Source organism: Saccopteryx bilineata, chromosome 7 (assembly GCF_036850765.1).
Source record: "Saccopteryx bilineata isolate mSacBil1 chromosome 7, mSacBil1_pri_phased_curated, whole genome shotgun sequence".
NCBI classification, from domain to species: Eukaryota; Metazoa; Chordata; class Mammalia; order Chiroptera; family Emballonuridae; genus Saccopteryx; species Saccopteryx bilineata.
Window position 1 is genome coordinate 15,229,258 of NC_089496.1, and position 24,082 is coordinate 15,253,339.

Below are 24,082 nucleotides of genomic sequence, written 5' to 3' on the forward strand. Positions count from 1 at the left end.
TAAAAGTGAAATGGTTACCTGGGGAGGGAGTGGGGGAGGTGAGTAAAGAGGGACAAATATATATGGTGACAGAAAATGATCTTTGGGTAATAGGCACACAATGCAATCAACAGTTCAAATGCTATAGAAATGTTCACCTGAAACCTTTGTACTCTTATTGACCAATGCCACCTCATTAAATTAAAAAAAAACAACATAAAAAATACAACAGGCATAGAGATTGAATAATTTGCCTAAAGTCACACAGCTTGCAGAGATACAGCCAGTATTTTGATCCAAGCTAGTCTGACTCAAGCCCTAATTCTTCACTGCTGCCCTAAAGACTTGAGCCTTCCTGGATTTAGTGATTATTGGTCCACAATCCCTTCCAGTTATTGAGAAGTGAAATATAGAAAAGAAAGGTTCTTTTTTTTTTTTTATGTTTTTTACAGATACAGAGAGTCAGAGAGAAGGATAGACAGGGACAGACAGACAGGAATGGAGAGATGAGAAGCATCAATCATTAGTTTTTTGTTGCGTGTTGCGACGCCTTAGTTGTTGTTCATTGATTGCTTTCTCATATGTGCCCTGACCGTGGGGCTACAGCAGACCGAGTAACCCCTTGCCTGAGCCAGCTACCTTGGGTCCAAGCTGGTGAGCTTTGCTCAAACCAGATGAGCCCGCGCTCAAGCTGGCATCCTCGGGGTCTTGAACCTGGGTCCTCTGCATCCCAGTCCGACGCTCTATCCACTGCGCCACTGCCTGGTCAGGTGAAAGGTTCTTAATATGAATAATTTTTGGCAGAACTTACTTGCTCTAAAACAAAGAGATTTTTAGCAGAACTTACTTTTTCTAAAAAAGACTCCCTATTCCTGGCCTTGAGGCTGGTTACCCAGACTCTAGCCTTGGGCTAGCTTTGCAAGGTTGCAGGTATTCTTAGAATGTTTCTCCCTGAATTAACCCTTTAGATAAACATTGTAAGAAAGCTTGTTTCACTGCTATGTTTCCCCTCCTCCCCATTCCTGTCAGTATGTAATTTTGCCTTCATAAGCCAGTCTCACACTGTAGTTAGCACTGCATTGATTTGAACGACTTAGGTCTCCGTGCGGTCACGCACTGGCATTGACTCCTTGATTTCTTAATTTGGCTAATTGATTGTGTGTGTGGCAAGTTGTTTGCTTCTTGCTGTTCCGATACAACAAAAGGAATTGCTTCAGCAATGAATTCAGGGATTGAAATTGAATTGAAAAGAGGAAGGAATGCCTCCATGTACTATATATACCTGGGTCATGGTAATTGCAAGACATTTGAAAAATATCATATTACATTATGGGGTGAACACACAATAAGTTGTACAAAGATGTGCTGTCGAATTGGGCACCTGAAACCTGTAAAATTGCTAACCAGTGTCATTCTAATAAAATCCAGCTTTAAAAAGTGGAGGATTAGCCACATACGAAAAATGTAAAACCCCACAGCTTGGTAACCTTCTACCACCTTAATCACGTTAAGCTGGTAGAACAGACACTCAGAATAATTTAAGAACTTCCCCTAACGAAACTATCTGGCCTACCAACCAGCATAATTCACATCATTATGTTCCCTTCTATAATTGGGAGATTTATACCTTCCAATTAGAGAATTCATCTGCAGATGACCCTTGTAAAATGCTAATATCCATATTAAGCTGTTAGCCTTCATTTAAACAAATTAATCAAATTAGTGAGTCATTTAGCAAGCCTTTAGAAAGTAAATTATAAAACAGGAAAGCTGTGATTGATGGCCCAGTCAGGGGCAGAGAAAATCTGGTTACAAGGTAATTTGCAGCATGAGGCAGTGCAGGGTGCACAGGTCAGGCAGCGTGCTAGGCGGCGGACAGGGGCCAACACTGAGAAGCCATGGAGGCACAAGAAACTGCCCCCTTTCTGTTCTTCTCCTGTTCCCTAGTTGATGATCTCTTTCCCCTCCAATATGCTAGTTTTTCCCCTGAAATGCACACATGTACCCGCCTGTACAAAAAGGCTGCACCGCAGACCGACCAGTTCAGAGCAAACCGTGAGGGCTGAACACTCCCTCAAAGTGGCATTGGTCTTCCTGGATCAGCTAGCCACACTGTCGCCCAAGCCGAAGTGAATCTGGCCTTGCTAAAATAAAAACTGGCAAAGCTTTATTCAAGGGTCTAAGGATTTGCAAATTGAAAACACTACCAGGTAACACCAAGAGTGTTTAAAGAAAAGAGAAAAACTGAGAGTTATTATTAGTAAAAATCATTCTTGAGAAAAAAAAAATCAGTCCTGCATTCTTAGCTTCTGGATTGGTTTGAGGTGGCAATCTTTGGTGGTCCAGATAACAGGTGTCAGGCCATCTGCACACATGAACATTTTCTTAAGTTCTTCAGGGAATTATGTATAGGATATATATATTCCAGAGGACTATATATATGTGTGTGTGTGTGTGTGTGGGGGGGGTGTTTGTATATATAGGCATTGATGCACAACTGAAAAGTTGAAGTTCCCAGGAGAGTTCAAGATATACTCATTTCCTCATGCCTCAACCTCCCTCATTTTAGTCCTTTAGCAGCTTGACTACAATGAGTTCATTTTATTTCTTTACTCTTTCCTCACTTCTTTAATTATAGATGGGCTTCTATGTGCAGGAACTCTAAGCCTGAATTTGCAGTGCATGTGGCTTCTCCCTGACACTGGCTTCTCTAAACATCTTGTGGAACATAAAATTTCACCATCTTCTGTAGAACCAGAGACTCAGCATGAAGGTGCTGTATTCCTCACTGTGAATGCCATCCTCTGGGCAAGAAAGCCTTTCTTTGCTGTCTTACGTAGGGAGACAATAAGGAAATTCAGTCTTCTCTCACTACTCACTACTTTTAAATAAATGCAAGTGGAGAACTATTTATTTTCTTGGGTCAAGAGAGAATCTGATAATCACTACATTTTTAAATGGCTTCCCATCTGGAAGTGACCATTGTAAGAATTTTTCTTCAAGAAAGGAATGAAATAATAAGATACCATTGAAATTTACACTAGGCTTTGTAATTAAGCACTTTAAATCTTCTCAAAACAAAATTTTCAAGCATTGAATCCTAACAGAAAGCTTCTTTAAAAATATGAAGAGATAAGAAAATCAGACCCAAGGTTCATATGGATAGAACAGGAAAAAAGTTTATTGTGGAACTTAATGGTCAATGATTAAAGAAGGAACACTATCATGCAGATTAAAAAGCTAGATTGGGTGGTTAATTGCAAGAATGACCAGATAAACCTTATACAAGCACACACTAGTTATATCAAGTAGGTTTAGGATGGAAAGTTGGCCTTTATCTGATCAAACTATCTTGCTTTTTGAGAAAAGCAGGCTGAAAGATAAGCATGTACAAGCTTGGGTTAAAACGAATGTTTATTTATTATATTTTGCAACTCTGATCTTTTAAAATAGCGGCCTTAGGAAAATCTGCTTTGGCAAGCAACTGCAGAGGCTCCTGTGGAGAGGAAGTGAAAAGACTGGGCTTATATACAAGGGCTGCTGGCACCTTCAAAGCGCAGGGGATAGTTCACAGCAAAATGTAGTCCTAAGTAAATGGGTTTCAGGCAATTGCAGTGTTAAGATAACATCATTAAGAGTAGAACAGATTGTGCTCAAACCCTGCTGTTTATAATTAACACGTTGCTTCCAAATACTCCAGGGTCCCTGGTAAACAGTCTTCTGCTCACACCGCCCAGACCAATCAGAGTATTTCATTGGGTTCCATGCTGGGCCGGCACCTGTCCGGACAAATCCAATGGAGCCAAAGAACTCCTCTCCCTGGCCCGCTAAGTAGGTGGATGAACACAGCTTGGCTTAGTCATTGTCACAGCGTCCATATGGCTCTGAAGCTTGTTTTCACAAGAAATCATACAAGTATTTTATTATGTCAAAGTTCACCGTCCTATAAACAAAAACAGATAATAGGTTAGCATCCTCACCCCCAGACTGCTCAGCTTTGCATGTATGATTCTGGGAAGCACGTGCAAAATCATTCATGATGAACGGTGAATAATCCTATACTGTTGTCAAAAGCACCATGATAGGATTAATGTTAATATTGCAAAAAGTCACCAGGAAAAGAGTTTCTGTAAAAAAGTTTATTTTCTCCTTCATAAAGTTTGCTTTTCTAAAAAAAGAAAACAAAGAACTATTCAACATTCTGTATTTCAGTTATATTACAGAGTTAAGATTTCATCTGAAAGCTATTTCCTTTTTGTCTAATAATCGCAATAATTAGGGACGCAAAAGTATTTAAGTCTCCTTTGATTTTGAACACTGTTTATCTTTCAAAACACCTGTTTTATCATTACAGAATGTATTGTTCATCTGTCCTCATTTGTAGTTTTCATTCTTTTCAGTCTTTTAACTCTGGCTGACCTGTGTGTGTATTGTAACTAAATCTGTATGATCCAAGAATACAACACAACAGAGGATGTGAATGTATATTTTTGTACTCTGATAGCAGGCAGAACAAAATAGCAGGGAAAGAAAGACATATAATTATTTTCCTTTCTCCAAACTCATTCTTCACTATAAATATTCAGACTTGGAGGTTTATTATTTGAATAAATGGTCAAAATAATTAGATATAATGATCTAGCAATAAGTATAAAAGTAAAGCCTTAAAGTATACAATTCTACAAAAATAATCCTCCATGTGAGAACAGCCTTTTAAAGATTCACTAATTGCATACTCTTATTTATTAAACCATCATCAATTAATGCTTTTGTCTGTCATTTTCTAATATGCTTTCTAAAAACGTTTCTAAGCAAATGACCAACATCTCAAATATTTTTAAAAATTTGGAATTATAGATACTGCTTACATAATACATTTAAAAATAGCTGAAATGAGATGCTGTGGCTATTGTGGTACCTAATGGTGGACTGAAAAATACCTTAATTGTTTCATTACCATTGTGCTCGCTGGAGAACATGGAACCTCTCCAGATGCATAAGGACACTGCCAACAGCCTTAGCATCACCAGCAATAAAGCAGCTAAAAATATGCGCTAATGTTAAAAAAAACTTATCTCAGGCATAAAAACACAAAAGGTACAAGTATATATCATAAAAGCTATTTTATTTTTATGTATTTTCTTTTATTCAACTTTAGAATAGCACCCCCTCCACCAAATTTAACAGCAAAAAGGTGCCACTTTAAAAAATAATTATGACATTGGTTGAAAAGATCTTTCTTAGAGGATCTTAAGAGAAACCAAACATAGTAGGGTATTTTTAACCACAGGCGAAAAGGGAAGTGAAGTCTGTCCATCTTTCCAGAATGCCTTGGGTCTAAAGGTCATAAATCTAAAGTGATAAGGTGAAGGTACTTAATGTCAAGTTTTAATGTTGGTATTATTTTTTGGCATTGGGTAAAAAAAAAAATGTTTAGAAGAAGGTAGGATTTAAATAATTTAAATTCCAATAATATGGGATTAGAAGACATTATTCGATGGAATATTACATAACCATACAACATGATCAATAGGAAGAGATGCCCACAGTATTAAGAGAGGGAATGAGAACAGAGAATTGCAACTAGGTGAGAAAGCTAAGGAGAAATGTTTGTCTAATGAGCTAAACTAGAAGAAAACATAAACAAATGAAAATGCTATGATTTGTTAGTGCGAGGATTCCTTTATTTTATTTAGTAATCTATTTATGTAACTATAGCATAGTTTGTGAAATGAAATTTTAATAGAATGAATGAAATGACTTAAAAACACTATATCACTTACAAAAGCTTCACAATATTTTACTCCTCTGCTTTGCCCCTGGAAAGTACTCAAGTAAATAGAATTCTACAGTTATACTTTTTGGAGCTTTTATTAAAAACTTACTAATCAGGAACTGATTATGTAAGATCATTCCTTTAGAAAACATTTGCTGCCCAACATGTATGACTACCTTTTTCTCTATTGTCTCTCCATCCCCACATATTTATTCTAAGACATGGCAGAATTTGTTAGAATAATCATAACCAAAAGGACAACGTTGAAAATTATGTAAGTTGGCCCTGGCCGGTTGGCTCAGTGGTAGAGCATTGGCCTGGCGTGCAGGAGTCCCGGGTTCGATTCCTGCCCAGGGCACACAGGAGAGGCGCCCATCTGCTTCTTCACCCCTCCCCTTCTCCTTCCTCTCTGTCTCTCTCTTCCCCTCCCACAGCCGAGGCTCCATTGGAGCAAAGATGGCCTGGGCGCTGAGGATGGCTCTGTAGCCTCTGCCTCAGGCGCTAGAATGGCTCTGGATGCAACAGAGCAATGCCCCAGAGGGGCAGAGCATCGCCTCCTGGTGGGCATGCTGGGTGGATCCCGGTCGGGCGCATGCGGGAGTCTGTCTGACTGCCTCCCCATTTCCAGCTTCGAAAAAATGAAAAAAATAAAATAAAAGAAAATTATGTAAGTTATTCCAAAGTTACCTTTGTGCTTTAAGGACTTGGAGACAAATGATTCATTTTAAAGAAGTTTTAACTTACAGAGTTATGTACTTTGCAAGTACTTTCTCTAGTGTTTCATGGCTATAGAGGCATATTAGATCCATATTAATATGTTTTTAAGAGTTTGGGGTAGTTTTTATATACCACAGGAGATTCTCTCTCTGAGCCCAAATTAATTATTTGCTAAAGTAAGATCTAGGAAGAAATAGGATAAACACAAAAAGTATTGATAGCAATTTACCTTGGTATAATTCTTAAATTAGAATTTAGAATATTTTAATATAAGTTAATTATATGGCATATAGCTAAGGATTTAATTTAGCTTTTATCCTTTTATTTTACTTTGTTGATTCTTTTTTGTTGTTGTTTCTTCTTTTCTAGCAGCAAAATACTTCTTTCTCATGGGGTATTATTTTATTTCCTTTTATTTTGGTGGGCAGTTTGAGTTTGAAATCTTTTTTAGTTTGGTTCTTCTGACAACTCGGACCTATACAACTTCAAGTTGCAACCTGAAGTTATCTTGTAGTGCTTCCACACTGATTATGGAGAAAAAACAAATGGGAAACTGAGAGCAACCATTCACATCAAGAACAGTCAAAGACAGTATTTTATAAGCACCTCAGTCATCTGGCTTCCCCTGCACCCTACCTCCACATTCTGTGCCCCTTTCTAGAACCAGGCTCTTACTGCTTCTCTGTCCCAATCTTTCCACTGTTTCTCAATGACATTCTCTATGACCTCTCTCTCTTGCATAAATTTTTTTTCCTCTTCCAGGCTAACTGAACATTGGCTCTTCATGAAGAACCAACCTTTCTCTTCAGCTCTTTCCAACAAGGTTAAACTCTCTCCTAAACTGCAGTAGTCCTGTCAGGTGGGGTTGGTGTCCTTGTGCAAAAAAGCTCTGCTTCTCAGAGACTGAGACCACGCCATGCACCACCCCTTACCCCTGTTACCACCACTTCTCACTCACCAAAGAGCACAGCTCCCAGTTTAGCCTCCCTTTCCACCCCAAGACCCACATGAGCCTTACTGACATCACCGCACACTTGTCTTTACTGTCAATGACCTTTTCTACTCTCCTGATCCATGATCAAATTCAGAAATGTTCTACCTCTACAAACATTCATTTTACATTCACCCTCTGATTACCAATCTCTTCCTTTAAGCTGTCTGGAACACCTTGAGCTAACCAGTGTGTAAACTCGTTCATTCTCTTCTGATCACAAGTACTTACTGAGTATCTATGTGTCAGGCACTGAACTATTAAGCCCTTGACTAGCTTTACTTTCTTCATTCCCCTCCGAGCTCTGACTCCACAGTTTGTCACTTCAAGCGTTCACTTGCTAGCATTCACTGAATTCACCTGCCAAAACTCCAATCCTATGTGATTTCAATTATATCCACATTCTGTGCCCCCTTTTGTTGTGCCATTACCTAGCATATTTCTGGAATGCTGTTGGAGAAGATCACAAGTTTCATAGATAGGTGCCACTGTGAATTCAAGATCAGGAACCTCAACTGGACCCTTAACACTTCCAGCAAGTTGCTTTCCTTGTCAGCACTATCTTCCATTCCACAAAGCAGTTATTTCAAATATCCAGATTCCTCTCAAACTGCTACCAATTTTGTCCTTAGACTCAATTTTGTCCCCACCTTTACAGGTAAAATAGGAGACATCAGATCAGAATTGTAAATCTTGCTGCCAAAGCTCAACACTCTGCTCCATCTGAATTCCTTTTCCTCTCGTTATCATGCAAAAGGATTCCTCTCCTATCCGAGGCTGTTTCTGTCTAAATCCCAGGCTAATATACAATGTCAAGGCTTCACGCTTTAAATTAACCCCTCTCTTTTATATTATTAACTCTCCTCTAATAGTCCTTTCCCATCAGCACTTAAATATACTTTAATATTTTAGAAAGATGGCTCTCAACGACACCTTTAGTAGGTAATAATCTTCTCCTCTTTATGGCAAAACATTCTAGAATATAGGCTGCTCATGGCGATAGGATATACTGTATTTCCCCAAGTATAAGACACACCTTAATCTTTGGGCCCGAAATTTGAAAAAAAAAAAAAAAAAAAAGCACATAAAAGAGAAATGCAAGTTAAACAAAAAATGTACAACCATTGTATAAGAAACACCCAGTTTTTTAAACCCCAAGGTTTTCGAAAAAAGGTACGTCTTATACATGGGGAAATCTGGTAGAGGTGTTACATATATATTCATTCTCAAAGCCTAGCACAGTAATTGAAACGAGCAACACAATAAATGCTAACGAATGAAGGCATTCTCTCTTTGCTAATGCAACTTTTAATACTAATTACATCCACTTTAATCTGACTTCTGCCCCTTTGTACTCCTGAAAGTGTCCCCAATAAAGATATAAATGAATGCTTTATCATAAATTGGATAAACTCTACTGTATTTCTTGGCAGCTATGGACAATTTTGACCATTACACCCTTCTCTTACGTTTTCCTTACATATACAACTTGATAAATAACTGCTTTATCCATTTAAGCTTGTATTTATCCATTTAGTCTCAAGTATTTATCCTTCAAAAGTATGGTTTTTAATAACTAAATAGTGGCTTTTTGGCCCTGGCCAGTTGGCTCAGTGGTAGAGCGGTGGCCCTGTTAGTGGATGTCCTGGTTTTGATTTCCGGTCAGGGCACACAGGAGAAGCTCTCATCTGCTTCTCTACCCCTCCCTCCCTTTCTCTCTCTCCCTCTATCTTCTCCTGTAGCCATGGTTCAGTTGGAGCGAGTTGGCCCCATGGGCTGAGGATGGCTCCATGGCCTCGCCTCAGGCGCTAAGAAGAGCTTGGCTCTAAGAAGAGCTGAGCAATGAAGCAATGTCCCAGATGGGCAGAGCATCTCCCCATAGTGGGCTTGCTGGGTGGATATTGGTTGGGGTGCATGCAAGAATCTGTCTTTCTGCCTCCCTTCCTCTCACTGAATAAATAGTGGCTTTTCAAATAAGAATTTACAATAGCCTGATCAGGTGGTGGCACAGTGGATAGAGCATCGGACTAGGATGCGGAGGACTCAAGTTTAAAACTTCAAGGTTGCCAGCTTGAGCACGAGCGCATCTGGTTTGAGCAAGGTTCACCATCCTGAGCCCAAGGTTGCTGGCTTGAGCAAGGGGTCACTCTGTTGCTGTAGCCCCTACGCCCCGTCAAGGCACATATGAGAAAGCAATCAATGAACAAGTAAGGTACTGCAACGAAGAACTGATGCTTCTCAATTCTCTCCCTTCCTGTCTGTCCTTCTATTTGTGTAAATAAATAAATAAATAAATAAATAAAAACGCACAATAAATTACTGATCCATTTCCTTATTTTGGGCATTTAGGCTGTGTTCTGTGATCTATTTGTTGGTTCTCTGCCACAGGAGTCTGGAACTAGGTCTACCCAATCTCTGGGCACTATCCCTGGGGGCCTCCTCTCTTCACCAGGCCTCAGTTTGGAGCAAGGCTTGGTCTCTTTAGCTCCCTTCTTGCAGCCCCCAAAGACAGCTCACAAGGGTTCCCTTTCATCTGAAGCTTTATTGTTAACCACTACAGGAAAACATGCAGTATTTACATATTTAGTACATGCTAAGTTTAAAGCATTGTGCTACCTTTGAAATAAAGCGAAGACTTACACAAAGACTATTTGTTTAGATCTTCATGGACTTCTACTGGAGAAAGAAAGAAGGATTCGAATTATGAATTAATGAAGCTAGGAAGTGTTAGGACGTCGAGGAAAGCAGGGCCATCCCATTTTGCTGGCAGGCAGAGATAGAGATTCAAATTCCTGAATTCAGTTTTGCACATGTATTGATGTAGCTTGAAAACATTCAATAAAGCTAAGAAATATTAGGAGAAAGGTGTGGCTTTTACAATTAGGGAGTTACTAATATATATATATATATATATATATATATATATATATATATATGGTGTTGAAGTCATAGCATAACTAAAACTAATGAGGGAAAAGCACATTAAAAAAGAGCCTCAAAGATCAGCTCCACTTAAAGGTGGGTGGAGACGATAAGCTAGCAAATGAGCCTGAGAGAAAACGGCCAAAGAACACAGGGAAACAGAAGCTGAAACCATGGGCTCTGAGGTTTTTAAGAAAGAGAGCAATCAGCAGTATGAGGTCCCACGTCAAGTGGACAAACAGCCTGAGGACTAACCCCTGTTCTAGGGCAATGGAGAGAGTGGAATGCACAGCCCAGGTGGAGGAACCCAGCTCAGACAGGAAGAGGCACCCACCCTCTGGAAAGGAAAGAAAGAAGAGGGGCACCGCCAGGCCAGGCAGTGGAAGGAGTTCCCAACTGCTGGTTTCAATTTGTTCTGTGAAACACAGTGAATGCTGAACAGACTGAATACAGATGTTAGCATTTGCGGTTTGAATAGTCAAGAATCTAGGTTGCAAAGGAGTCTGTGACCCAGGCTTCAATACATGAGGTGGGATGGTGGGGAGGTTGGTACAAGATAATCATATGAAAACAGGAAAAGGGCCAGATTGCAAGAGTCAAAAAGAAACCCTAAAATTTTACAAAAATTTGGAGTTAGTAACAATCTGCAAGTGGCAATGAGAGAAAGGGATGGCACTGAGAGCCCCTGCAACCCTGGCCGGGGGAGTGAGCAGCTACCACCACAGAGCTCCAGAGGAAGCCGTGTCTCCAGGGAAAAATCAGGTTCTCGTTATTAAGGCAGAATATTAGGAAAAGACAAAGGAGATAGACAAAGGGAAAGAATGGAAGGTTAAATCAGCAAAAATAAGTACAAAATATCATGAGAATGAGAGTGGAAGGGGGCCGATGTGAGAAGACAGAAGCAGTTACTCTTGGACACTGCCCATGCAAAGTGAGGATGAGAAAAAAAACAATGGTAACAAATCAAGTTACAGAGCTGCCAAGTTCTGTGGCAAAATTCAGGTCTACAATTCCTGCTTCGTTCTAAGGGGTGTATGGAAGTGCCTTTCTCTGGATGTGTCTCATATCACTGATACGGTGGGTTAGGTAACGTCCAATTCAGTTTGGTTCACTGTATATTCACCAACTGGGCATTCACAAACCTCAGTCCCGTTCAGGATTATGTTGGGACACGACCCAACACAGAGCAATGACAAAATCCCTGAAATAAGGAGGCTCATTCACAAGTTATATCTTTGACAGAGGCTTTTAGTTATTAATATTATTGTTTGAAAAATGAAAGTTATGGCCTTATGGTCATATTGAATACATTAAAAAAAACTTGCTCAATTTCTTGTGTAAAAATTTCCCCCATTTTATCGTAAGAACACATTTCAAAATCTCCTTTTATGTTTTACAGTCTACATGCCATCAAAATATCTCAAATACCTGTATCATATTATCACAGCTTTTAATTCAGAAGAGACTTCTGGGTAGAGGCTGCCAACCTGTACACTTCACAACTTCAATTCATTAGACATTTTCTGCAAATCCACAATGTCAAGCATTGTTTTTAGTCTGAATAAATAATGTTTCATGCCTATAGGTTATTAATTTTGAAATAAAGGTACATAATTTCATGATTAATTTTAAAAGAATATTAAAATAAACTCTTTATGCCTGACCTGTGGTGCCACAGTAGAAAAAGTGTCAAACTGGAATGCTAAGGTCGCCAGTTTAAAACGCTGGGTTTGCCTAGTCAAGGCACATATGGGAGTTGATGCTTCCTGCTCCTCCCTCCACCCTCCCTCTCTTTCTCCCTCTCTAAAAAAGAATACATAAAAATCTAAATAAAACAAAATCTTCATATTTAAGAAGGTTGGGAAGCACATTTTACAGACTGTCTTACTTCACATGCCAGTCCACATACATGCTACCTCTTCTATGACAAATCCATAACAGTAAATGCACCTCTCTGTGAGGCAACTTGTTACATTTTTAAACAGTTCTCATTTAGACATAGTTCTTTCCTAGAACTTTTATTTTATTTTTATTTATTTTTAAGTAAGAGAAGGGGAGACAGTGAGACAGATTCCCACACACACTGTGACCGGGATCCACTCAGATACCCCATCTGGGGCTGATACTCGCATCAACTGAGCTATTTTCAGCACCCAGGGCCAAAGCTTGAACAAATCAAGCCACTGGCTATAGGACAGGAAGAGGAAGAAAAGGGGGAGGGGGAGGGGGACAGAAGTAGTTGATCACTTCTCCTGTGTGCCTTGACCAGAACCAAGGAGTCCATACTCCAGGCTGACGCTCTATCCACTGAGGCACCAGCCAGGGCCTTTCCTAGAGCTTCTAATGCTCTACAATGATTCAGAATCAGTTTTATCCATTTTGCACATGACAATCCCTGAAATACTTGAGATGGTTACCATATCCTTCCTAAGGTTTCTTTCTCACCCCCGACCCCTTAGTCAGAGATGTGACATAGTTCCTTATTCCACCACTGATCTCCTGCGTCCTCAGTGTGCGCCCATTTGTCAATGCCCCTCTTTAAACTCCAAGCACAGCACAGCACACCAGATCTGACCTGCCTATGGCAGCACATAATAGTCATCAGAACACTTAAAACCTAGAGTCAGCTTAAATACTCAGAAGTTAATTCTCTTCCACCTTGTTTCGGTACATATGAGATTTTTGTAGTCAACTGTTCCTTAAATCCTTCTTTGCTATGATGGGACCATTATTCCATTTTGGTAAGGCCTTTCAGAATCTTGATTTTTGCCATCAAACATATTTGCTAATTCTCTCAATTTTATGCCATTTACAAATTTGATGAGAGGGTTCATGCTACAGTGAAATTTATTCATTACTGGTGTTTAAATAATCTTTCTAAAAGACACTAGGAAGAACATTAATTTTTATATTTAGTATATAATTTATACAATTCAAGACATTTTACACTCACATTTATTCTATGCTTACCGAGCCACAGCCCTGATGAAGTCTAGAGATACTGTGCACTTGTACTTTGGTCCATCAAGCTGATCATCATGGCCAACCAGGGTTAATAGCTGCAGGGTCACTAGAGAAGTAATCTAAACACAAGAAAGCATTTTTATGAGAAAATGTTACAAGGAGATTACATAATGTCCTTGTTTATAAAACACTATATAGTTACTTTGATAAAGATATATAACTGAATTCACAAGAATAGCTGCAAAGAATGTTACTACTTTGAGGTTTGTATATACAAGTTTGTAGGTATGCTTAAAGTCCTAGTTAATCAAATTAAGTCGGTCTTAAGGGTTCCACAACAGACAGCTTTGTTTCATTAATGACTCATACACGACTGCTAACCTTTACAAACTACAAATAAAGCACATTCCTTCTTTCTACATAAGAATTTTATGGAGTTTCTATCAAAATACCTCAGAATACCAACTTTGCACTTACTCGAGAATCGAGCAGTTAAAAATATGTGGATGTGGGGCCTTTTTCTAAGTGGGGTAGCTGGTTATATGTAAAATAAGAAATTCTTCCTTCAGACCTGGACTTAGTCTTGCGGTAAAAACTGATCACCAATTAAGTAGTCAGGAACACACCAGAAGGATTAATCCAAACTAAAAACAAAGGTCTGCTATCCCAAGATCCCTAGTCAAGGAAATTCCTAAACTGCACCTTCAGGTGGAAGTGATCCCACCTAGAAGGTCTAAAATATAAGGAAAGAAGAATGAAGAAAGTGGTAAATATGATGGTAAATCTAAATAAATCTGCCTGTACAGATTATAACTATAATGTATCATGGGTTTAAAAATAGGATAAATATGTAATACCAGTAATATATAAATTGGGAATGGAGAAGATAAAGTTTAAATGGTATAAGGTCTTGTGGCATTTAAGAGAAAAGTACTCATTAAATTTCAACTTTGGAAATTTAATTATGAATTATAATTTTTAAAGTAACAACTACGAGAACAGAAATAAGAGTATGTACTTCTAAATCAGTAGAAGGGAAAAACTGAATTATAAAAATAACCAATCCAAAATAAAATAAAAAGAAACAAAAACAGGTAGGACAAATAAAAGGTATACAATAAGATAAAAGATGTAAACAAAATTACAATAGTAATTATAAGTAAAGTAACTAAATTAATGCTATAAATGAAGGACAAGGATTGACTGAAAAAATAAATCAACTACATACTGATTAGAAGAGATACATCTAGAAAATATAGGAAGGTAAAAAGTCAAAGGACAGAATAAAATACATCAAGTACTAATAAAAAGAAAAATAAAAGTATACTAACTCTGACAAAAGAGATTTTAAAAGAGATTTAAAGAAAGGTTCACTGGGAGGGGGAAAATGTCAATGGAGTAGGTGGATGTTACAACTCCCACCTCCCAGAACCAAAGTGGATTACAACTTAACTTAGGAACAATCATCTTGAAAAACCAACTCTGGACTAAACTAAGAGGAATCTATAACTATGCATCACCGAAAGAACCACGCTGAGCTGGTAGGGAAGGTGGAGACATGGAATGGGCTGCCCTGCTCCCAGGAGTGAGCAGGGCCTGGAGGGTCTCTCACAGCAGGGTGGGTTTCCAGGAGAATTGTGGGTCCTCAGCCCTAGGACCAGAGCCCCAGCCTGGAGTCCCAGAGACTACAGGCTTACAGACAGTAGTTAGTGGAAAGAAGAGCTGGGTTACTGTTTGCGAGAGGGAGACAGAACTCTCAGACCCAGGCTCCACCTTAAAGGGACCACACAGAAAACCCCATTCACAGCCACTTACCAGGGGCTTCCGGAGTAGGGAGCGCAGAGAGGACTGGAGTTGCAAGAGGAGAGTATAGTCTCGGGGGCAAACGGTATGGGGGACAGCCACCCTGACCCCTGTACTGGGTCACTCCCCAAACCTAAAGTGGCCATTCTTCCTGGGAGAACCAAGCCAGCAAAGGGAAGCAATTATCCCCCCCACCAGAGGCTCTCCTGCTCCAGTCAGTACAGAGAAACACTTAGAAGCAGGGGGTGCATCAGGGACACAGGATTTGAGTGCTGAGGTCTGGGCTACACGGCCCCCCTGAACTGCTGAGTACACTCCAAAGGGATGTTGGGAGGGCTCCACTGCAGCAGTCGGGGATGGAGCCCAGCGAGGCAGCCCACGCAGTAGAGGTGGGGGGCGGAGCCCAGAGAGGCCTCCCATGTGCCTACACCTACAAGGGCAGAACCCTGCAGGGCAAGGCATCCCCTGCGCTGGAGTGGGGCAGACCCCCGCAAGGTGAGGCATCCCATGCACCTGCAATAGGTGGGGGGAACCAAGAGGCCTACAAGGAGACGGTGAAGGTCGGAGCCCGGACAGGCTTCCCATGCGCCGGGTGGGCAGTGTGGGGGGCTAGGGGGTGTGGGGTGACAGAGCATGAAGAGGCAGCTGCGCACCCACGAAGGAGAGGGGTAGAGCCCGAAGATATGTTCCATATGCCTGCGGGGGCAGAGCCCAGAGAGGCAAGGAATCCCCTGTGCCCGGGGAGCAGCCTGAGCTGTGGCCTGCGAGCCCATGCTGGTGCCCGAGTTGGAGGCAGAGGGGGCCAGCGGAAAGACCTCACATCAGGAATAGAGAGGTCACACACACTGGCCAAGAGCAGATAAAAGACAGCTTAGGACTGCAGCTGATATTTCATGGCATCAGGGCCCAGCAGAGGCTACCACAAATTTTGGATTGCCTGTAGCTTCAAGAAGGTTGCTTGCTAAGGGCTAGTCAAAAGCAGTGACCCCAATTGGTCTGCGCCCAGTTCCAGCCAGGGAGGTCCAGGGACGGTACATCCAGCGAATAGATATGGAGAGCATCAGCTCAGGACCTAACAACCATAGTTAGAGTGGTATCTAGTCAATACAGAGATAAATGGGAAGACAGAGAAGTGCAATTCAAATGAATCAACAAGAGATATCCTAGAAAAAGAACTGAATGAAATGAAAATAAACAAGATACCGGATGCAGAGTTTAGAATAATGATTGTTAGGATGTTCAAGGATGTCAGAGCAACAATATATGGACAAAATAAGCACCTAAATAAAGAGATAGCTGGCATCAAAGGACATTGAAATCATAAAAAAAAAAAATCAAGCAAAATTGATAAACACAATATCAGAATTGAAGACTTCACTAGAAGGAATTAAAAGCAGATTGGACAAAGCAGAGGATCGAATCAGCGATTTAGAGGACAAGACAATCGAAAATACAAAAGCAGAACAGCAAAAAGAAAAGATCAAAAAGTCTGAGGAAACTCTAAGAGAGCTCTGTGACAACATGAAGAAAACAACATCCGCATAATAGGGGTTCCTGAAGCAGAAGAGAAAGAACAAGGAATAGAGAACCTGACTGAAGAATTCATAGCTGAAAACTTCCCTAAATTGATGAAAGAAAAAGTCACACAAGTTCAAGAAGCACAGAGAATCCCCTTAAAATAGTACTCAAAGAGACCTACAATAAGATACATCATAATTAAAATACCAAAGCTAAGAAATAAAGAATACTAAAAGCTGCAAACCCCCCCCCCCAAAAACAGTCAATCACCTACAAAGGAGCCCCCATACAGATGGCATCTGACTTTTCAACAGAAACACTTGAGGCCAAAAGGGAATGGCAAGAAATATTCAAAGTAATGCAGAACAAGAGCGTACAACCAAGACCTCTTAATCTAGCAAGGCTATTGTTTAAAATTGAAGAATAAAAAGCTTCTAAGACCAAAAAAACAAAAACAAACACAAGGAATTTATTATAACCAAACCAATGCTGCAAGTAATGTTAGGGGCCTGATGTAAACAGAACAAAAGGGGGAAAAAAATCTAGTAAAGGAGGAATGTAGATTTAAAGAATAAAATGGCAATAAACAACTACATATCAATAATAATCTTAATGTAAATGTATTAAATGCTCCAATAAAAAGACATAGCGTAGCAGCATGGATAAAAAAAAAACAAAACAAAAAAAACAGGACCCATACATATGCTGTCTACAAGAGACCTATCTCAAAACAAAAGATAAACATAGACTGAAAGTACAGTGATAGAAAACTATATTTCATGCAAATGGAAATGAAAAGAAAGCTAGGGTAGCAATACTTAGACAAAATAGACTTTAAAAAAAAGGTTATAGTAAGGGATAAAGAAGGTCACTACATAATGATAAAAGGAGCAATCCAACAGGAAGATATAACTGTTATAAATATCTATGGGCCTAATATGTGTCCACCTAAATATATAAAGCAGATTTTAATGAACATAAAGGGTGAGATCAACAGCAACAATATAATAGTAGGGGATTTCAATACCCCACTACCAGCACTGGATAGATCCTCAAGAAAGAAAATGAACAAAGACACATCATTCTTAAAGGACACACTAGATCAACTAGATTTAATAGATATCTTCAGAACCTTTCATCCCAAAGATGAAGAATATGCACTCCTTTCAAGTGCTCATGGTACATTCTCTAGGATAGACCACATGTTAGGACACAAAATGAGTCTCAATAAATTCAAGAAGATTGTAATCATATCAAGCATCTTCTCTGATCACAATGGCATGGAACCTGAAATCAACTACAATAGAAAAACTCAAAAAAAACTCCAACACTTGGAAACTAAATAGCATGTTATTAAATAATGAAGAGGTTAACAATGCGATCAAAGAAGAAATAAAAAATTTCCTTGAAACAAATAAAAATGAACATACAACAACTCAAAATCTACGGGACACGGCAAAAGCAGTCCTGAGAGGGAAGTTCATAGCATTACAGGCATTCCTTAAGAAGCTAGAAAAAGCTCCAATAAACAATTTAACCCTGTATCTAAAAGAATTAGAAAAAGAACAGGAATTAAAGCCCAGGTGAAGGAAAGGAAGGAAATAATAAAAATAAGAGTGAAAATAAATGACATAGAAGCTAAAAAAATAATACAGAGAATCAATGAAAGCAAGAGATGGTTCTTTGAAAATGTAAGCAAAATTGATGAACCTTTAAGCAAACTCACCAAGAAAGAGGACTCAAATAAAATTAGAAATGAGAGTGGAGAAGTAATAACTGACATAGCAAAAATACAAAGGATTGTAAAATACTATGAAGAACTGTATACCAAAAAATTAGACAACCTAGGTGAAATGGACAAATTCTTTAAAATATATAATCTTAAAAAATCAATCTGAAAGAATCAGAAAACCTAAAGAGACTGATTACAACAAATGAGATTGAAACAGTTATCAAAAAAACTCCAAACAAAAGCCCTGGGCCTGATGGCTTCACAAGTAAATTCTACCAAATATTCAAAGAAGAACTACCTCCTATCTTTCTCAAGTTATTTCAAAAAATTCAGGAGAAAGGAAGACATCCAAGCTCCTTTTAAGACACGAGCATAATTCTGATTCTAAAACCAGGAAAAGACAATACAAAGAAAAAAAACTATAGGCCAATATCCCTGATGAATTTAAATACTAAAATTCTCAACAAAATATTAGCAAAACGAATCCAGCAATACATGAAAAAAATCACACATCATGATCAAGTGGAAGTTATTCTGGGGAGCCAAGGTGGGTACAATATTCACAAATCAATCAATGTGATTCATCATATAAACAAAAGAAAGAAGAAAAATCACATGATAATATCAATAGATGCAGAAAAAGCATTTGATAAAATCCAGCACCCATTTATGATCAAAACTCTCAGCAAAGTGGGAATACAGGGAACATACCTCGACATGACAAAGGCCATCTATGACAAACCCACAGTCAACATCATACTGAATGGGCAAAAGTTAAAAGCAATCCCCTTAAGATCAGGAACAAGGCAGGGGTGCCCCTTTCACCACACTTATTCAACATAGTACCAGAAGTCCTAGCCACAGCAATCAGACAAGAAGAAGAAATAAAAGGCATACAAATTGGAAAAAAAGAAGTAAAACTATCATTATTTGCTGATGATATAATACTGTACATAGAAAACCATAAAATCTCAGTCAAAAAACTACTGGACTTGATAAATGAATTCAGCAAGGTAGTAGGATATAAAATTAATATTCAGAAATCAGAGGCATTTTTACACACCAATGAACTGTCTGAAGGAGAAATTAAGAAAACAATCCCCTATACTACTGCAACAAAAAATATTTATATAAAGTACCTAGGAGTAAATTTAACCAAGGAGGTTAAAGACTTGTACCTGGAAAATTATAAAACATTGATAAAAGAAATCAAGGAAAATACAAACAAGTGGAGGCATATACAGTGTTCATGGATAGAAAGAATATCATTAAAATGTCTGTTATTTCCCAAAGCAATTTATAAATTCAATGTAATTCCTATTAAAATACCAATGACATACTTCAAGGATATAGAACATATATTCCAGAAATGTATATGGAACCAAAAAAGAACACGAATAGCCTCAGCAATCTTGAAAAAGAAGAATAAAGTGGGTGGTATCACATTTCCTGATAACAAGTTATACTACAAGGCCATTGTACTCAAAACAGCTTGGTACTGGTGTAAGAACAGGCATATAGATCAATGGAACAGAACAGAGAACCCAGAAATAAACCCACACCTTTATGGACAATTGATAACTGACAAAGGAGATAAGAGCATACAATGGAGTAAAGACAGTCTCTTTTAAGAAATGGTGTTGGAAAAATTGGAGAGCTACCTGCAAAAAAATAAAACTAAACCACCAAGTTCCACTATTCACGAAAATAAACTCAAAATGGATAAAAGACTTAAATGTAAGTTGTGAAATCATCATCTTAGAGAAAACATAGGCAGTAAGCTGTCCGACATCTATCGCAGCAATATATAAGGTCTACCGGAAAGTTCTGTCCGTTTTTGGAATAAAACAAAATACAAATTCTTCTGACTTAATTCTTGTGGCACCCATCTTGAATATTTCCACACCAACCCTATCTTCCGAATATGGTCCAAAATGGTTTGCTGAGCTGAATTAAGCCTTTCTGCGATCTCCGATGTTGTCAGAAAAGGATCTTGCTCCAACATGGTCTTAACAACATCATCATCGATCAAAGATGTTCGCCTAGAATGTGGCTTATCAGAAAGGTCGAAATCATCTGTTTTGAATTTTTCGAACCATCTTCTGCATGTCCTATCAGAAACTGTACCTTCACCAAACACTTTCAATAAATTTCTACATGCTTCTGTAGCATTTCTTCCTTGTTGAAATTCGTAAAAATACAGTGGCGTAAATGAGTTTCATCAGTAGCCATGGGCACACTATCACTTCACTAACGTGAATCAACTTTGTTTTAGTTAATTTGCTACGTCAGTATGTATACATTAAGTGATAAAAATAGAGGCACACATGCGCCAAATAAACATGTGCTTACATGTCGAAACTTGTGATAGAAACGAAGAGAACTTTCCAGTAGACCTTATATTTGCTGATTTATCTCCACAGGCAAGTGAAATTAAGGACAGGATGAACAAATGGGACTATATCAAACTAAAAAGCTTTTACACAGCTAAACACAATATGAACAGAATAAAAAGACAAACCACACAATGGGAGAACATATTCAACAATATGTTTGATAAGGGGTTAATAACCAAAATTTATAAAGAACTTGTAAAACTCAACACCAGAAAGATAAACAATGTAATAAAAAAAAATGGGCAAAAGAAATGAATAGACATAGAGATGGCCAATAGACAGATGTAAAAAAGTTTAACATCACTAGTCATTAGAGAAATGCAAATTAAAACCACAATGAGATATCACTAGTCAGAATGGTGCTTATCAACAAAACAACATAATAAGTGCTGGCGAGGATGTGGAGAAAAGGGAACCCTCCTGCACTGCTGGTGGGAATGCAGACTGGTGCAGCCACCGTGGAAAACAGTATGGAGATTCCTCAAAAAATTTAAAATGGAACTGCCTTTGACCCAGCCATCCCACTTTTAGGAATATATCCCAAGAACACCACATTACTGATTCAAAAGAAGAAATGCACCCCCATGTTTATGGCAGCATTGTTCACAATAACGAAGATCTGGAAACAGCCCAAGTGTCCGTCAGTGGACCAGTGGATTAAAAAGCAGTAGTACATATACACAATGGAATACTATGGGGCCATGAAAAAGTAGGAAATCTTACCTTTTGCGACAACAAGGATGGACCTGGAAACTATTATGCTAAGTGAAATAAGCGTCAGGCAGAGAAAGAAAAATATCATATGACCTCACTCATTTGAGAAATCCAATGAACAATGTGAACTGAGGAATGGAATAGAGACAGAGGCGGGATCAAAGTGACCAGAGGGAAAGCGAACAGAGGGAAAGGGGGTGATAGAATGGGATCAGAGAAAGGAAAGAGATCGGTGAAATTATATACACATAGCACAGCATTATAGAGAGCAGAAAAGGAAATCCTGGAGGAAAGGGGGAAGGGCATTTGGGGAAGGGGGCAAGGGAGACGTTGAGGGGGGACACTAGAATCTGTGTAAACACAATAAATTAAAATCAATAATAAAAAAAAAGGTTCACTTAATAATGATAAAATGCAAGCCCTGAGCTCATCTCTTTTACAATACGAGTTGCTTGAGACCTTTATTATGAAGGAATGAGATAAAAGGATGGTATGCCAAGGAATAAGGGAGTCTTCCGGGAGACTAAGTACTGTTGGAAGTCAAGACAAACTTATATCCTTTCCAGCTTACAAACAGGTAGGAATCATGATGAAAGTAAGCCTGTAATTTTAACAAATGGGATATAGAAAAGAGTTAATACTGCCTCCTATGGAAAATATATTCATTAATTTCAATCCTTTCTATTTTTTTTATAAGGGATTCATTTGCTAAAGTAGGTTAATAATAGCCACTTGAAACTCACACGTTAACTCCCTTCATTATTGAAGGTAGGTTTCTTTAATAGTTTTTTAGACCATTGATTACCTTTTACTTTGCCAGTGGACATTTCCTTATAATATAAAAGGCATAGCTGTAATATAATATAGGAATAGTTATAATAAACAGTCTTACAACTTCTAGTTTCCTGTCAAATACCCTCATATATTTAATCAAAGATACTAAATTATTGTTCTTCCATATTTTTTCATAAATACAAAATCTGCCCTTAACTGAGTTAAAATTTCAAGAATATTTTCAGTTATCTTTCAGTTTTATTACTTTTACCACATTAGTTACAACAAATTTCCAAAGGCTGTAAGTTGAACCAGACAGTCCTTAAAGTCACTCATTTCTACCAGGATTCCATGGATAAATTTATCATGTAAATTGTTTAAAAACTATCATTTCAAGATGCAGTAGTCAAAAGGCATTTCCAAAATATTAAGACAATTGCTCAATTTGGGGGAAGGGGTCTGGTTTAGGAAAAGCTAATACACAAAAAATTTAAACCAAAATGAAGCAATTAAATTGGGATATGATTTTTCATATTAAAAAATAGCAATTTCAGATATTTGTTATTCCTTGACATTACCATATGAAAAAAACCAAAGAGTTGAGAAGAACATTACATAAAGCACTGTACAAATGCACAAACAATTAAAAAGTACTTTGCTAGTTTATTAAAATATCACTAGATATTTTAAACTGAAAAACATCAAGTACAAAGATTAACTTATGGGGCCAACATTTTGGATCTCAAACATATTAATTTATACCTAAATAAAAAGTTCTAGAAAAAAATATACATAACTTTGGGGTATTGTTTCTATGCATGCATAAGTACATGAACATCCACCTTCCTCTCCATTATCCAATCCATAAAATTAATTTTTATTATATTTTTTGCAATCCCATGTCCATGAAACTCTTGAGGACTTGCCCTTAGGTACTGTGCATTCAAAGATAAACAGAATCACAGAAAATATTGATATATTTCTTTGCCCAAATTTAAATGTTCATGACAATATGATGAAGTCCTATCTCCACACTGGCATTAATACCTAAAGAGCATGAGATCATCAGTGACATATGATAGAACTCTCTAGTCAGTGAAGTATTCAGGACCAGATTCACAGTGGTGTCTAGGTTGTGTATGTATGCATGTTCATGCATAACGTGGAGGCGGGGCCTTAGTCTTTCCTATCTGCTGCTATAGCCATTCTCTTGTTAGGGTCCCAAATGAAGAAAAAGATGAGTAAGGATGTAGATCTAGCAAAGAATACAATGAAATATTTTATAGACAATTAATATCTTAGAATGATTTTAATCTTTGTTGGGGAAAAGCTCTCTAAATAATGGCAAAATATACTAAAATCATTTTTAGCACTAAGGTTCAGAAGGCTTCTCATGCAATTGAGCTTTGAATTACCCTGGAATGTATTTTGTAAACAAATACTAACAAAGAACCTAGAAGGGACAGAAAAAAAAATTCAGGACTTTTTCTCCAGACAAGATGGTACAGATTCCTATTTTCTATTCTTCCCTGCTAAGGATGATTATAAATCCTAGCACTAACATAAGAGATAACCAGAAAGAACTGTGCAAGGTAGAAAGAGGAAGGTAGACTGCTCAGGGACCCAAGACTGGAGAACAGTCTAGAGGCAAGGAGCGGTGTGACTCCCCACCCAACAGCACGAGCAGACCCAGGCCCAGTGTTCTCCACTCCAGATAGGAAGTTACTCAGGCTGGTTTATTCTTCCTCTGCACTGAACAGGAATTCTGCTAAGGAAATGGAAATTGTGAATTCTGT

General features: G+C 38.4%; 1 protein-coding gene across 1 annotated transcript in view; it reads right to left on the minus strand.

Annotated features, from left to right (window-relative positions):
• Positions 1-3,145: 3,145 nt before the first annotated feature.
• The window catches only part of ORC5 (origin recognition complex subunit 5), a 109,699-nt gene continuing 88,762 nt past the window's right edge, over positions 3,146-24,082 (minus strand). Inside the window, exons 13-14 of the mRNA XM_066239918.1 lie at positions 13,356-13,468; positions 3,146-3,922 (exon numbers count right to left, since the gene is read on the minus strand). Coding sequence (XP_066096015.1) covers positions 3,877-3,922; positions 13,356-13,468 — 159 coding nt within the window. The 3' untranslated portion in view covers positions 3,146-3,876. The remainder of the gene's footprint in view (positions 3,923-13,355; positions 13,469-24,082) is intronic.